Raw genomic sequence first — 15,489 nt, forward strand, 5'->3', positions numbered from 1 at the left:
GAAGGGCAGCCTTTGCATCTTCCACAGCTTTCTTTGCCGCCCACTTTCTTCCAGTTTTCAACACAGGTGCTGCCTCCCTTACGCATTTATCGCGTGACTCTACTAATGTCATTTCCAGTCTGACCTTGGCGCACTTAAACTCCTCGGTTAGAGCAGAGACTGGTAGCTGCAGTATTCCTTTACCATAAAGTCCCACTCTGCTGAGGCAGCGTGGAACTCCCAACCATTTCCTGATGTATGAACTGATTAAAGCTTCCAGCTTCTCTACTGTTATCAAAGAAACCTCGTACACAGTCAGTGGCCACAGCAACCTCGGCAGTAGACCAAACTGAAAGCACCAGAGTTTTAGTTTACCTGGTAGAGCGCAGCTGTCTATGCTCTTCAACCCTTCCACTGCTTGTTGTCTAACTTCTCCCACACGAACTGTGTCCTTTAGATCCCCGTCGTACCATCTCCCAAGACTCTTCACTGGCTTCTCAGACACTGTTGGTATTGCCTCACCATTAATGAAGAATGTTTTATCTACTACTTTGCCTTTAATTATAGAGATGCTCCTTGATTTAGTGGGCTTGAATTGCATTCGTGCCCATTCAATGTTATTGGTTAATTTGCCCAATAATCGATTAGTGCAGGCTACTGTTGTAGTCATGGTTGTCATGTCATCCATGTATGCTCGAATTGGTGGTAGTCGCATTCCAGAAGCCAAGCGCTCTCCTCCTACTACCCATTTTGATGCCCTAATGATTACTTCCATTGCCATGGTAAAAGCCAGTGGAGAAATGGTGCATCCTGCCATTATTCCAACCTCTAGGCATTGCCATGTAGTGCTGAATTCTGAAGTTGAAAAACTGAATTGCAAATCTCCAAAATAGGCTTTCACTAAATTTGTTATTGTCATCGGTACACTGAAAAAATCAAATGCTGCCCAAAGTAGTTCATGTGGCACTGAACCATATGCATTAGCCAAATCCAGGAATGTCACATGGAGCTCCTTCCTCTCCTTTTTAGCTGATTGAATTTGTTGCCAGATCACATTGATGTGTTCTAAGCAACCTGGGAAACCTGGAATGCCCGCTTTTTGTATTGAAGTGTCAATGAAGCAGTTCTTTAATAGGTAAGCTGACAATCTCTGAGCAATAATGCTGAAGAAAATCTTGCCTTCTACGTTTAATAGGGAAATGGGACGAAACTGACTGATGCTTGTAGAATCTTTTTCTTTAGGTATAAAGACTCCACCTGCTCGGCGCCATGCTCTTGGTACAACCTGTTTTTCCCATGCCACTTTCATCAATTTCCACAGAATTCGTAGAACTCCTGAAGCACTCTTGTACACTCTGTACGGAACTCCATTAGGCCCTGGAGATGATGAAGCCCTTGCTTTTTTCACAGCTTGCTCTATTTCTTTCCACTTAGGTGCACAGTCCTCCATTTGGTATTCTGGTGGATTGATAGGTGGGATGTCTGACGGAATTGACATAGGCTCCTGCCTTTTTGAATCTGTATGTGTTTCCTCCAAATATCTCTCCAGCTCAACCTTAGATGCTTTTAGTGTGCCATTCTTCTCACTGGTGAATAACTTCTTTACAAATTTGAATGGGTCTTTATAAAAGTTAGCTCTCGCACGCTCCTTCTTTCTGTAGCGTTTCCGTAGGCGCTCAGCTCTGCGCAATGTTGCAAGCTTATCTTTTATGACCCTTTGTAAGAGATTGAGTCCCTCCTTCTGACTTTGTTCTGCTCTTCTCCATTGGTTCCTCAGCTGTCTCCTTTCTCTAACTAAGCGTTCAATCTCCTGCTGCCGTCTAGACTTTCCAGGAATAGTTTGTACTTTTTCCTTCCTTTTTTCAACTCCAAACCTCTCACTTCCATATGCGTAGATGATGTCCCCAAATTTATCCAGCTTCTTTTCAACTGTTCCACTTAATCTTTCCAATGCAACGCAGAGATCTGTGTTTACTGTGTCCCATGCAGTTTTCTCACAAGCTCTTGGCCATTTAACTCCAGGCTTGTGCCCGTTGAGGTTCTTTTCTCTCTTATGCTGGTTTGTCTGACCGGGTTCACAAGGATCATTAGGTTCATCACTAACTGTGTCCATGCAAGTCCTCCTCACATCTATGACAGGGGTGCTGATATCCTGCGAACTGTGGTTTGCTTCCTGTCGCTGGATTTCATTCGACTGACTTGACTGACTTCGTAAGAAGTACTGATCAATGCGAGGCCCTTGTCCCTTCTCCCTCAAGCATTTCATTCTCCCTTGATGAATCTTCAAACCCCTGACCGTTGTCACCTTGCTCCAGCCGCAGACACAAACCTGGAGTTCCATGTCTTTGTTAACTGCAGATCTTGAACTAGTCTTTTGTGAAGTACTCTCCATACTCATATCCGTTTCCGTTCCTAAGTCGTTAACCATGTTGTCCAACGTTGAGTCATCTTCCGCCCCCGCTCTCGCAGACTCTAGGGGTATTTTTCTCTTTAATTTCTTAGAAGCCTTGGGCGAGTGTCTCCAGCATCCTGTAAACACAGAGCTGGATACTGCCGACAAGGGTAGCTAACCCTTACCAGCCCCAATGGGGTCTCTTTCCTCCTGTCAGCTGTCTCTCCAGGCTGTCACAAGGTCTTTCCCTTGTTGCCAGCTGCACTATTCACAGCAGTCACTGGACGTATCCAGATCTTCATGATTTCCATTACACGAGAGTAGATGTTAAAACTTCATGCTGATTTGAACTCGGCTCTCGCCAAGATAAGCACCAACTAAGACGTAGCTTTACAGTAAACTAATGTGATCCATATGCATCTCCATCCATTTACGTTTCCTTCCATATGATGATGTAGATATCCTTCTGTCTGGTGTTAATGGCTGAAGTGTAATGCTGGCTCCAGGGATCAGCTTATTTTGCCTCCCTGGCGCATCAGCACACACAACGGCTGCGATGCTGGCTCCGGGGATCAACCAAAGTGCGGCCTCCCCAGCGCATCAAATACATATGAGAATGTGGCTGGAGCTAATTTGAAGAATTGATGATAATTAGGCTCCAGCCACATGGTATAAAAATAGGAGAAAAGGCCTTTGTTTGGTGGAGGGAGTTGGTGAGTTAACAGTGTCTGTAGTGTTGGTTTGATAAAGTTCAGTGGAGGCTCTGCCCAACCTGAACAGTTTTGTTATTTATTTAAACTTTTGTTTTATTTAGTTTTTACTTTGTGTTATTTTGTGTATTAAAATGCGCAGTCACACTTAAACTGCAGCTTCCTTGTTTCTGAGTCTCTGTCGCTGCCGATACCACCTGTGCCCCGCAACGCTACCCTGTCACACAGCCTTTGCATCTTTTCCTCCGACTACCCATTTTGAGGCCCTAATAATGACTTCCATTGCCATAGTACAGTGTAGAAATGGTGCAACCTGCCATGATGCCAACCTTGAGAAACTGCCAAGTAGTGGTAATCTCTGGAGTTTTCACTAACCCTGTTATAGTACTGGGTACACTATAGAACTCAGAGGCAGCCAAAAGGTGCTTAGGAAGCACTGAACCATATGCAATAGCTGAATTCAGGAATGTTGTTGTGACAGGATAGCCGGGTGTCTAAGGTGGTCAGGAGGTATGTAGGAGAGTAACTGCAGGTTTAAGTGCTGGGGCGTGCATTTATTTTACACAAATAAATCAAGAAAAACACTGTTCACAGAGCAAAATAAAAAGGGTTAACAAAACAAGTCAAAAACACCATGAGCAAACACAGAAACAAAATAACAGACTCAAGGGCCAAAATAAAGGTTCAAACAAAAGACTAGACAGCTGTAGGCTGGGCATTCGCCTTCACTACAATGTTTCAATATAATAACAGCAAACACTTACAGTGTACACTTACCCAACTCCCTCCTCCCATCCAAAGGATTTTCCCCTTCTCAAATACCATGTGGCTGGAGCTTAATTAACCATTAATCATTCAATTAAGGCTCCAGCCACAGTCTCACATGTATTTGGCAGGGATAGGAAATTAACCCCATCCCTGCCAACCACCACCAACATACAAACCACTAATTAAATCGTGGATAGCCAATAAACACCGGAAAATATAGGAAAAACTGTGGAAATGGTTAATCTATTCACATTGACTTTACCCTTTTCACATTTAAAAAAATAAAACCCACTACAAAAATAATAATAAATACATTTCCTGTGCTGCTGGGCAATGTCCCGCCTTCCTGACTTGTATCTATCATTGATTAGTTCTGAATACTTTAAACCCGCCCCAACTACTGAGTGACAGCACATTCCTACATTTCTATTGGAGACTCCGCTTGCGAGATTTAAAACAAGATTACAGGATGAAGGCTTGTTAGAGGGATTTAAAGCTGTATTACAGTTAAGACATGGAGGATTTGAAACAGAATTGTGGCGAAAAGTACAAAAATGCCTACACACAAAAACCCCAGAAGAATGTGCTCGTGACCATCGGGATTTCGTTGTGGAAAACAGCAAAGGAAAGAAGGTACAACTTAAGTGTGCAAGTACTGTTGAGGTACTATACATATTTTGACACACACACAAAAAAAACGAGACACGAAAAAAACGATTTACATAAAATTCGAAAATAGCTAAAAATAAGCACCGAAAAATTCAATTAATAAAACCCGAAAATCAGAAGCCCTAATTGTAATACAATATTTACAAGCAGGACCCTGCCCTGTCACATATACCCCCCCCCCCCCCCCTTGTGTGCAGCACACATGGCCCCAACGGCCACATCCCCCCTCCCTTAAAACACAACCGCCCTCCCTCAAGTCCCCTACTGTCCTTCTAACATTCTTGAGGGAGGGTTGGTCCACAGTCCAACACCTTCAAGATGGGACTGAGACCCAGCAACAGGTGACCAAGGTGCAGTGAATGGGGCTTCGGGAGCGCAGGCAGGTGCAGTCGGCTGCAGCCCCAGGCAGAGGTGCGAGCCAAGGTTGGTCGTCTGGTGGTGCCGCAACCTGTGAGTCAGGCCCAGTGACCATAGGTCCAGACACGAAGGTTGGGTGACTAGGAGCCCAGGTTGAGGGATCCAACCCCCAGGCTGTTGCACAGGGGGTGGTGGTCCGGGCTGTGGTGGGTTAGGTATCCTCACCTCCCCCCACTTTTCTGTAGCCAGCAGCTCCCTTTTCTTGGACTCCGGCCACAGAATTTCCGGCAGCGAAACTGACTCTTGTCGAAACAACACATCCCCGGGCGATGATGTGCAGGCATCCCCAGGCGATGACAAACTGGCCTCCCTGGGCAACGGCGAGCAAGACTCCCCGGGCGACTGTGAGCTGACCTCCCTGGGCGATGCAGGCTTGCAGCCCTATGCAGTGCAGGACAGGGCAGGAGCAGCTCCTCTGGTGGTGGAGGCAGAAGCAACGGGTAATCTTCCTCTGGCGGTAGAGGCGGAAGATGCAGGTAATCTTCCTCCGGTGGTGGAGGTGGTAACAGCGGGTAGTCTCCCTCTTGTGGTGGATGCAGGAGCAACAGGTAGTCTCCTTCTAGCGATGGACGCAGGAGTGGCAGGTAGTCTCCCTCTTATGGTGGAGGTAGGAGCAGTGGGTAGTCTCCCCCTGGAGGTGGAGGCAGGAGCAGTGGGTAAGTCTCCTAATTAGATTTAGGAGCAGCAGTGTGGAGTAATGGTTAGGGCCCTGGACTCTTGACTGGAGAGTCGTGGGTTCAATCCCAGGTGGGGGACACTGCTGCTGTACCCTTGAGCAAGGTACTTTACCTAGATTGCTCCAGTAAAAACCCAACTGTATAAATGGGTAATTGTATATAAAAAATAATGTGACATCTTGTAACAATTGTAAGTCGCCTTGGATAAGGTCATCTGCTAATAATAATAATAATAATAATAATAATAATAATAATAATAATAATAATAATAATTGAATGCGGCAAGGTATGGAGCAGTTTAGTGCAGGTACAGCTGATGCAAAACTGGTACAATTGGGTGGTATAAAGTCCAGTATAGTCGAGAGTTGAGGTTTACAGATGCTGTCTGAACAGGTGTCTTGAGGAGGCCGCCGGAAGCTGGTCAGGGACTGAGCAGTCCTGATATCCATGGGTAGGTCATTCCACCACTGAGGGGCAAGGGTGGAGAAGGAGTGGGCTCTGGAGGTTCTTAGTGGATGAGGAGGGAGAGAGGGGGTGGATTCAAGTAGAATAGAGATAGAGAGATCAGCGGTGGGGGAGGATGAGGGGGGAAGAAAAGGCGGTCTGATTTGGAGAGGTTGAGTTTGAGATGATGTGAGTGCATCCAGGAGCAGATGGCCAAGAGACAGGTAGAGATACGGGAGGAAATGTCAGAGCTAGAGGTGGGAAAAGAGAGGAAGATCTGGGCATCATCAGCATAGAATGATACGAGAAGCCATGGGAGGAGATGAGGGGACCCAGGGAACGGGTGTAGAGAGAAAACAGAAGGGGTCCCAGGACTGAGCCTTGGGAGACACCTACCGAAAGAGAGCAAGAGGCGGAGGGTGAGCCATGCCAGGACACCCGGTTACGTGCGCTCGGAGAGGTAGGAGGAGAACCAGGCAAGAGCAGTGCCGGAGTGTCCCAGGTCGCAAGGGAGGACAGGACAACAGAGTGGTCAACTGGTCACCCTACTGGAATTTATAATTAAATACAACAAATAAACATATAGAGTAATACACTTTTTAGTGAAAGGCTCATCAACAACACCAGCCATCATGACACTTCGCCAGTAAAACCGGACGCACAGGCGCACGCACCAAGAAAAACACATGACGCATACCGCATCATTTGACTGCAGGTTAATGTGATTGGATAGCCACATAGATGCAGTGCAAACAACTCACTCAAACAACACGCCCTAAACCAGTAGAGTATGCTGTTGCGCCGCGAGACAGTACAGCAGCCACATATACAATATTTCCTAACGAGAAAATAAAATTTTCACATTTCACGCCTGGGTTTTCAACGTTTACTCTATAAATCGGAACAAATGGCGTCCCGACAGTACCTTGATCGGGACGCAGGACAAAGCCCCTAATATCGGGACAACTAGTCACCCTACTTACAAGTGTGTGAGAAGTGCAATTTATAAATAAATACAACAAATAAACAATACAGGCTACAGTGCAAAAGCAAACGCTGCTGAAAGCTGCTGAGGTACAGAGGCGTTTTCAGCATAGACTTACATGCCCGGAAGTAGTATATTCATTTTTCTGTTACTGTTTGAAAAAATTAGTTTTTCATGTTTTGTAGTCATGCTGTATATGCGCTCATTTTGAAAATAAATCCTTGTATGTTTATTTTTTCATTTAAATACTGTGTTTCTGTGGTCCAAATGTTTGATGTGATGTTCATGAATAAAACTTTTGAGTTGTATCCATAGTTTGTCTTTCATAAGAACATAAGGAGAACATAAGAAAGTTTACAAATGAGAGGAGGCCATTCGGCCCATCTTGCTCGTTTGGTTGTTAGTAGCTTATCGATCCCAGAATCTCATCAAGCAGCTTCTTGAAGGATCCCAGGGTGTCAGCTTCAACAACATTACTGGGGAGTTGGTTCCACACCCTCACAATTCTCTGTGTAAAAAAGTGCCTCCTATTTTCTGTTCTGAATGCCCCTTTATCTAATTTCCATTTGTGACCCCTGGTCCTTGTTTATTTTTTCAGGTCGAAAAAGTCCCCTGGGTCGACATTGTCAATACCTTCATTTTCATATTGATGCAGTTTAAAAATGTATGGGTCAAAATGACCCGTGTGGTGGTTCTAGGTAGTTCGAAAATCCGGCGGTTTTAGTGTTAAACAAATGAAAACAACAGTGAAACAAAACCAAACACTTTGAGGGACATCCTACAGCCCATTGTGCCGTAGTTCTTCACCAGAGTCTCAACCAGCTCCACATAGTTTTCGGCCTTGTGATTGCCCAGGAAGCCCCGAACCACTGCGACAAAGCTGTTCCAAGCCGCTTTCTCCTTACTAGTGAGCTTCTTGGGGAATTCATTGCACTCCAGGATCTTCTTTATCTGTGGTCCGACAAAGACACCGGCTTTGACCTTTGCCTCAGACAGCTTAGGGAAGAAGTCTTGAAGGTACTTGAAGGCTGCCGACTCCTTATCACAGAGAACTCGGTCCGCTGTGGCCAGTCCCGCCTGTGGTAGTGCGCCTTGGTGTCCCTGCTGTCCCAAAGGCAAAGATAGCAGGGAAACTTGGTAAAACCGCCTTGGAGACCCATCAGGAATGCCACCATTTTGATGTCTCCTATAACCTTGATGCCATCTCAGAAAAATGCAGATATGTATCCACTTAGGCAGCTGGAACTAAACTGAACTAGTGGGCTTAAGGTTCCTGTATTTATACTACTATTTATATTACTGGAAAGTTCTAGAAAGTTCTAGAAGTTACTCAGCACTGAATCTATCTGGAATGTTCTGGAAAATAGGTAAATTTCAAAATATCACTGTCCTGGTCACAAAAGCAAAGTTTGTGGGGAATAATAGCCATTTTCAATACTTTTGAGGCATAAGCAATTAGGAAATAACACTTACTACCCAGGAACCAAAAAAAAAAAAGAAAAAATGTTACACGGTGTAATCCACCACTGTACAAGAAAAAGAAAGATGATGCTGCAGATTTCAACATTCCTGTTAACACTTTATCAACCAATTTGAAAAACTGGGATCGATTAAGGCCTATGAACAGCAAACTGGATGCAAGTCGTCAATGTGCCCGGTTTGCTCAATAACCTGATGCTGAGGACAAAATGTATACTTTTTAAACGTTCACTTACAACTGGATTTCCACTAAGATACAAAGTGCTTTTAAATGTATAATACTTTTCATTGCTCTGTGATTGATTCAAGTGTTACTGTAACTTCAATAAAAACCGACAGTGTGTATTTGTCTTAGACTCCTATTAGTATTATTGATAATACACTTTTTTTTTTAGTATGTCTAAACGTGCTTTCCATTTCCTTGTCTTCAGGTATCATTGTGGGATTGCTGCTCTGGTGCTGTTCCTTGGCAGACAGTTCTTGTGAAGCTGGATTCACCTTGTTAAATGGTTCATGTACTGGTAAGTTACAATGAAGAACGTTCCAAACATTTGATTCTTGTTTTCACCGGTGGGGGAGTGTGGCCAGCACAGTTGAAATGTCACCACATCACGAGATTTCATTGGAATCAAGAAATACAGGAAATGAGCTGGCAACTTGGATTCTACAAGATAAATTTAGAGAGCATATGAAATGGAAAATCTGACCAATTTCCTGTTTCAGGAAGAAGGAAATTAACTGTGCACACCCCTGGTGGTCACCCCAGGCTTGTTAAGAGACTCTCAAAGGTGAAATATACGAGTAACTTTTAAACATATCAAATATCCAAGAGTGCTGAAACAGTACAAAAACAAAACAGATAATAATGGGTTGATAACCTGATTAAAGATAATCTGAGAGTATATTTAGAAGTATTCCTTTCATTCTGAGTTATGTTTAATACAGAACCAAGTACGAGCTGCTATTTATCACAAAAAGCACACTTTAGAGTTGGTTTACCTGTATTTTATTGATAGGGCATAATTCATGGATTTTATCCAAAGATTGCATTTAAAAACAACAAGCAAAACACCAAAAAGGTTTATTAAAGTGGTTGGATGGAAAATGTATTTGAAAGCATTGGTCAGCAACTCAATGTATTTTCATTGTAGATATTAATGAGTGTGAAGGAAATAGAAGACTCTGTGGCAAGCACGCGGACTGCATCAATCTACCTGGCTCCTTCAGGTGTAACTGCCATCCTGGATACATGCAGTACCATGAGAAAGATACATGTGATGGTAAGAGGCTCAATTTGACATGGGGCAAGAAGTGAGAACGCTGTCCTTTTTAAAAGTGTTCCACAGTAAACACAGCAGCGTGTAATAAAGCATAGTGGAAACATGGTAAAGCATTGGTAAGTATTTTATAGCGCAGAGACAGAGGTATGGTAAAGCATATTAAAAAGAAAAAAAAACATGGTCAAAATGGAGAATTACTGTGCAAATGTACCATGGTCAATTATAATAAGGACAAACAAACTTATTGAGAAAAAATAGGTTCAACAGAAATCTTTTTTAATTTACAAAATAATAATAATAATAATTAAGCAACACGTCTCCTGTTGTGCATCCCAGCTGCTTCCATAAAGGCACATATGCACTCACAAACCAGTGACAAGGCTCTCCCCATCACAGACACCCCCTATTACTGGAAATCAACATACAGCTTAGTATACTACAACAATCTTGGATTTAAAGAAATAAAAAACAAAACACCAAAATAACTAAATGTATTGCTAACAGTGGTGCAAATAAGTATTGACACCCTCCATTAAAGAGATATTATTGACATATTCCTAATATTTCATGTGTTACCTGATTAATAGCCTCTTGTGTGTTGTTTCTGCTGTGGTGATCATTTGCCCTGCTTATGATTCTGCAAAAATTTGCTTCCCCAGCCCCACTCCATCACAGCTTTGAGGAGCCTTTTCAGAAGCAGTTTTTGCTTTAATACTTAGCAAGCATTGTAGATACCCTTATTATTATTATTATTTGTTTATTTAGCAGACGCCTTTATCCAAGGCAACTTACAGAGACTAGGGTGTGTGAACTATGCATCAGCTGCAGTCACTTACAACTATGTCTCACCCAAAAGACAGAGCACAAGGAGGTTAAGTGACTTGCTCAGGGTCACACACAGTGAATCAGTGGCTGAGTTGGGATTTGAACTGGGGACCTCCAGGTTACAAGCCCTTTTCTTTAACCACTGGACCACACTGGTATATGCACTGATTTCAGTTGTCACTGCTTTCCCAATGTAATACTCTCCATTTACCGTAGTTAGCCATGGTTTGCCATGTTATGCTATGCATTTACCATAGTTAGCCATGGTTTGCCATGTTATGCTATGCATTTACCATAGTTAGCCATGGTTTGTCATGTTATGCTATGCATTTACCATAGTTAGCCATGGTTTGTCATGTTATGCTATGCATTTACCATAGTTAGCCATGGTTTGTCATGTTATGCTATGCATTTACCATAGTTAGCCATGGTTTGTCATGTTATGCTATGCATTTACCATAGTTAGCCATGGTTTGTCATGTTTTCTAAAAAGCTTTACCATACCCTCTGGGCTTTACAATGCTTACCATTGTGAGGTATATTTTAAGATTTAATTTGAAATTTTCAGGGGTAAATTAAATTTGAACACAGTTATAAGTATTTCAATTGATTATTATATCTTAATAAAAAGCAGTATTCAGACAAAAATAAACATACACATCTTTGAACAGTAAAAAAAACACATTTTGTTTATTTAGAAATTACAGAATTCAATAAAATATGTATAAAAAAATATATAAAATAGGCACAGTACAAACATGTGTTACCTCTGAAGCAAGGTGATTTCGTAACCACAGCTTAGCAGTTTTGAAGAAAGTTGCCCTTTGTCTTTAATAGATACAGGGTTCTTTTTCCAGCAGTTACTGGTTTTATTTCTAGTTTAAGTTGCAATGTTCCTTAACATACTAAATATATGTCAGTATGCTTTAAACAATTGTCTTTAAAACTTCATAATTTATTAAAGGTAATTTTGTTTTTGTCAATTAATCTAATAATGCTTTTCATATCCCAAGTTTACAATGTTTTTTAAATATAACCATTCATATATATATATATATATATATATATATATATATATATATATATATATATACAGTGCCTTGCGAAAGTATTCGGCCCCCTTGAACTTTGCGACCTTTTGCCACATTTCAGGCTTCAAACATAAAGATATGAAACTGTCATTTTTTGTGAAGAATCAACAACAAGTGGGACACAATCATGAAGTGGAACAAAATTTATTGGATATTTCAAACTTTTTTAACAAATAAAAAACTGAAAAATTGGGCGTGCAAAATTATTCAGCCCCCTTAAGTTAATACTTTGTAGCGCCACCTTTTGCTGCGATTACAGCTGTAAGTCGCTTGGGGTATGTCTCTATCAGTTTTGCACATCGAGGGACTGAAATTTTTGCCCATTCCTCCTTGCAAAACAGCTCGAGCTCAGTGAGGTTGGATGGAGAGCATTTGTGAACAGCAGTTTTCAGTTCTTTCCACAGATTCTCGATTGGATTCAGGTCTGGACTTTGACTTGGCCATTCTAACACCTGGATATGTTTATTTGTGAACCATTCCATTGTAGATTTTGCTTTATGTTTTGGATCATTGTCTTGTTGGAAGACAAATCTCCATCCCAGTCTCAGGTCTTTTGCAGACTCCATCAGGTTTTCTTCCAGAATGGTCCTGTATTTGGCTCCATCCATCTTCCCGTCAATTTTAACCATCTTCCCTGTCCCTGCTGAAGAAAAGCAGGCCCAAACCATGATGCTGCCATCACCATGTTTGACAGTGGGGATGGTGTGTTCAGGGTGATGAGCTGTGTTGCTTTTACGCCAAACATAACGTTTTGCATTGTTGCCAAAAAGTTCGATTTTGGTTTCATCTGACCAGAGCACCTTCTTCCACATGTTTGGTGTGTCTCCCAGGTGGCTTGTGGCAAACTGTAAACGACACTTTTTATGGATATCTTTAAGAAATGGCTTTCTTCTTGCCACTCTTCCATAAAGGCCAGATTTGTGCAGTATACGACTGATTGTTGTCCTATGGACAGAGTCTCCCACCTCAGCTGTAGATCTCTGCAGTTCATCCAGAGTGATCATGGGCCTCTTGGCTGCATCTCTGATCAGTCTTCTCCTTGTATGAGCTGAAAGTTTAGAGGGACGGCCAGGTCTTGGTAGATTTGCAGTGGTCTGATACTCCTTCCATTTCAATATTATCGCTTGCACAGTGCTCCTTGGGATGTTTAAAGCTTGGGAAATCTTTTTGTATCCAAATCCGGCTTTAAACTTCTCCACAACAGTATCTCGGACCTGCCTGGTGTGTTCCTTGTTCTTCATGATGCTCTCTGCGCTTTAAACGGACCTCTGAGACTATCACAGTGCAGGTGCATTTATACGGAGACTTGATTACACACAGGTGGATTCTATTTATCATCATTAGTCATTTAGGTCAACATTGGATCATTCAGAGATCCTCACTGAACTTCTGGAGAGAGTTTGCTGCACTGAAAGTAAAGGGGCTGAATAATTTTGCACGCCCAATTTTTCAGTTTTTTATTTGTTAAAAAAGTTTGAAATATCCAATAAATTTTATTCCACTTCATGATTGTGTCCCACTTGTTGTTGATTCTTCACAAAAAATTACAGTTTCATATCTTTATGTTTGAAGCCTGAAATGTGGCAAAAGGTCGCAAAGTTCAAGGGGGCCGAATACTTTCGCAAGGCACTGTATATATATATATATATATATATATATATATATATATATATATATATATATATATATATATATATATATTAAAGCTCTGTATTCTTGTCTCAATATTACATCTATTTTAGCACCAGTTCAATACAAACTCCATCTTCCACCAGATAGTGCTGGTGTCCTTAATTCTAAAAACCTTCACGGGAATTTTAAATTATCCTTTGATGTTCTGATGTCTTCTGATCTCTAGACAGAAAAGCATTTTAACTGTCACCTTGTGAATATAGTTGACTCATGCATTCCCCTAGCACTGGCTGCAGAACCATCTGTTTTGATTATAATTAGGGCTTCTGATTTTCAGTTTTAACCCATAAAAATCAGTAAAACAAAACAAAACAAAAAATGAAATCAGTGCATATACCATAAACATCTGAAAAACACTGGAAATGGTTACTTCACTTTACCGTTTTTCCAGCAACAATGAAATACAGTAACCTACAGAAAAACTATCAGTGCAGTTGAGCAGTGTCCCTCCTTCCTGACTCTCGCATTGATTAGTTCTGAATACTTTAAACCCACCCCAACTACTGAGTGGCAGCACATTCCTACATGTTTTATTGGAGGATTGAAACACGCTTGTGAAGTTTAAAATGAGATGTTCTTGCTCGCCAGATTTTAAGCTCTATTACAGTACAACGATAGGGAGTATTTACACCCTCATGGAATTTAAAACAGAATTGCAAATTGTGACAAAATGTAAACAAATGCCTAAACACACAAAACCCCAGAAGAATATGACTGTGACCATAAGGAGTTCATTGCTGAAGACAGCAAAAGGAAAGAAGGTACATTGAAGTGTGTGCAGGTACTGTTGAGTTAATAGATATTGTGATAGAAAACAAAAATGGAAATTAACCAAAAACAATACATTTCATACACAGTATATAAAAAGCAAAAGCCCTGAAAAAAAAAAAAAAAAGATTTCCATAAAACTCGAAACTAGCTAAAAATAAGCACAGAAAAATGAAATTAGTAAAAGTCAAAAAGCAGAAGCCCTAATTCTAATCAGTATTTTGTTTATCAAAGTGTGAAGTCTGGCCTGGCTTGGCTTCTTTGAAGTAATGCGTTGCATGGAAGCATAAACAATTGTTTGTTTGAAGCTTAGTAGTTAATAGTCCATCGGTGGGGGTTCTCCTAGACAGAATGTCTGCATGAATTGTAATCCTCATGGGAAGGATACAATAAATGTGCCTGATATAAACACTTTTAGGATGGGCTTATACATTTAAACATATTATACATTGCTATTTCATCCACACCATGCTTTCACTATGCTTTATTACACTTCGCTATGCTTTCATCATCTCTCAAGGTAATGATCTTGTGTTTCTTTGCTTGATGTTTATGCTTTAATTTGTAATGTGCACATATTTCAAAGAGTAATTTTAGAAACCCCTCTGTGGAAGGGTGGTGGGTAATTCACTGACTCAGAGACAGACAGGTGTATTTGGAGTCACCACACAGGTGCCCAGTTTTATTTTCGTTTTGAGGAGGTATTTGTTTTCTTTAGCCTGCAGATGGCGCTGTGTATCCGTGGTCTGCTTACCAGCGATGGTAAACAGAACCACGGAGAATACCAGAAGTCTGGTAAACCAGTGATCGGGCAGGAGCACTCGCAGGTGCTTCAAACGAAAACAATGAAAACAAAAGGCAAAAGAAAAAGAGAAAATAAAACACAGTAATAAACCTATAAAGAAAAAAGGTGCTGCCCTTGGCAACGATATCCCGGTCGCTGCTACCCGCACGACCCGGATCTCCGTCCTACTCTCCCGGCTCGCTATGCTTGCCTATTCAATACTGGGGTTCTGCCCAAAGGTTCCCCGCTCTCCCTATTTCTCTCTATCAGGAGGCTCCTTTCTCTCCGCTGATCCACGCTCCCGACCAGCACTTTCCGCACATCCAGCGCGTCTAAAAAGGCAGACCTGAGGAAACAGCAGAGCATTATCTTATAGGGCCAACAATCTCCCCAAGACCCGCCTCCCAGCCATTCAGAGAGAGGGAAAGTCCACACACCCCCTCTCCCACCTCTCCGTGTCACAGCCATGACTGACAGGCGGTTGTTGGATGACTGCCGCCCCCCTCCTGCAGCACTGTGAACACGCCAG

General features: G+C 41.9%; 1 protein-coding gene across 2 annotated transcripts in view; it reads left to right on the forward strand.

Moving 5' to 3' along the window:
* Positions 1-15,489, forward strand: part of LOC117402156 (adhesion G protein-coupled receptor E1-like) — a 70,960-nt gene that overhangs the window by 7,326 nt on the left and 48,145 nt on the right. For both annotated transcript variants that reach the window (XM_059008046.1, XM_059008045.1), the window contains exons 2-3: positions 8,952-9,041; positions 9,672-9,800. In XM_059008046.1, coding sequence (XP_058864029.1) covers positions 8,952-9,041; positions 9,672-9,800 — 219 coding nt within the window. The remainder of the gene's footprint in view (positions 1-8,951; positions 9,042-9,671; positions 9,801-15,489) is intronic.

This window comes from Acipenser ruthenus, chromosome 36, assembly GCF_902713425.1.
Source record: "Acipenser ruthenus chromosome 36, fAciRut3.2 maternal haplotype, whole genome shotgun sequence".
Classification (NCBI taxonomy): domain Eukaryota; kingdom Metazoa; phylum Chordata; class Actinopteri; order Acipenseriformes; family Acipenseridae; genus Acipenser; species Acipenser ruthenus.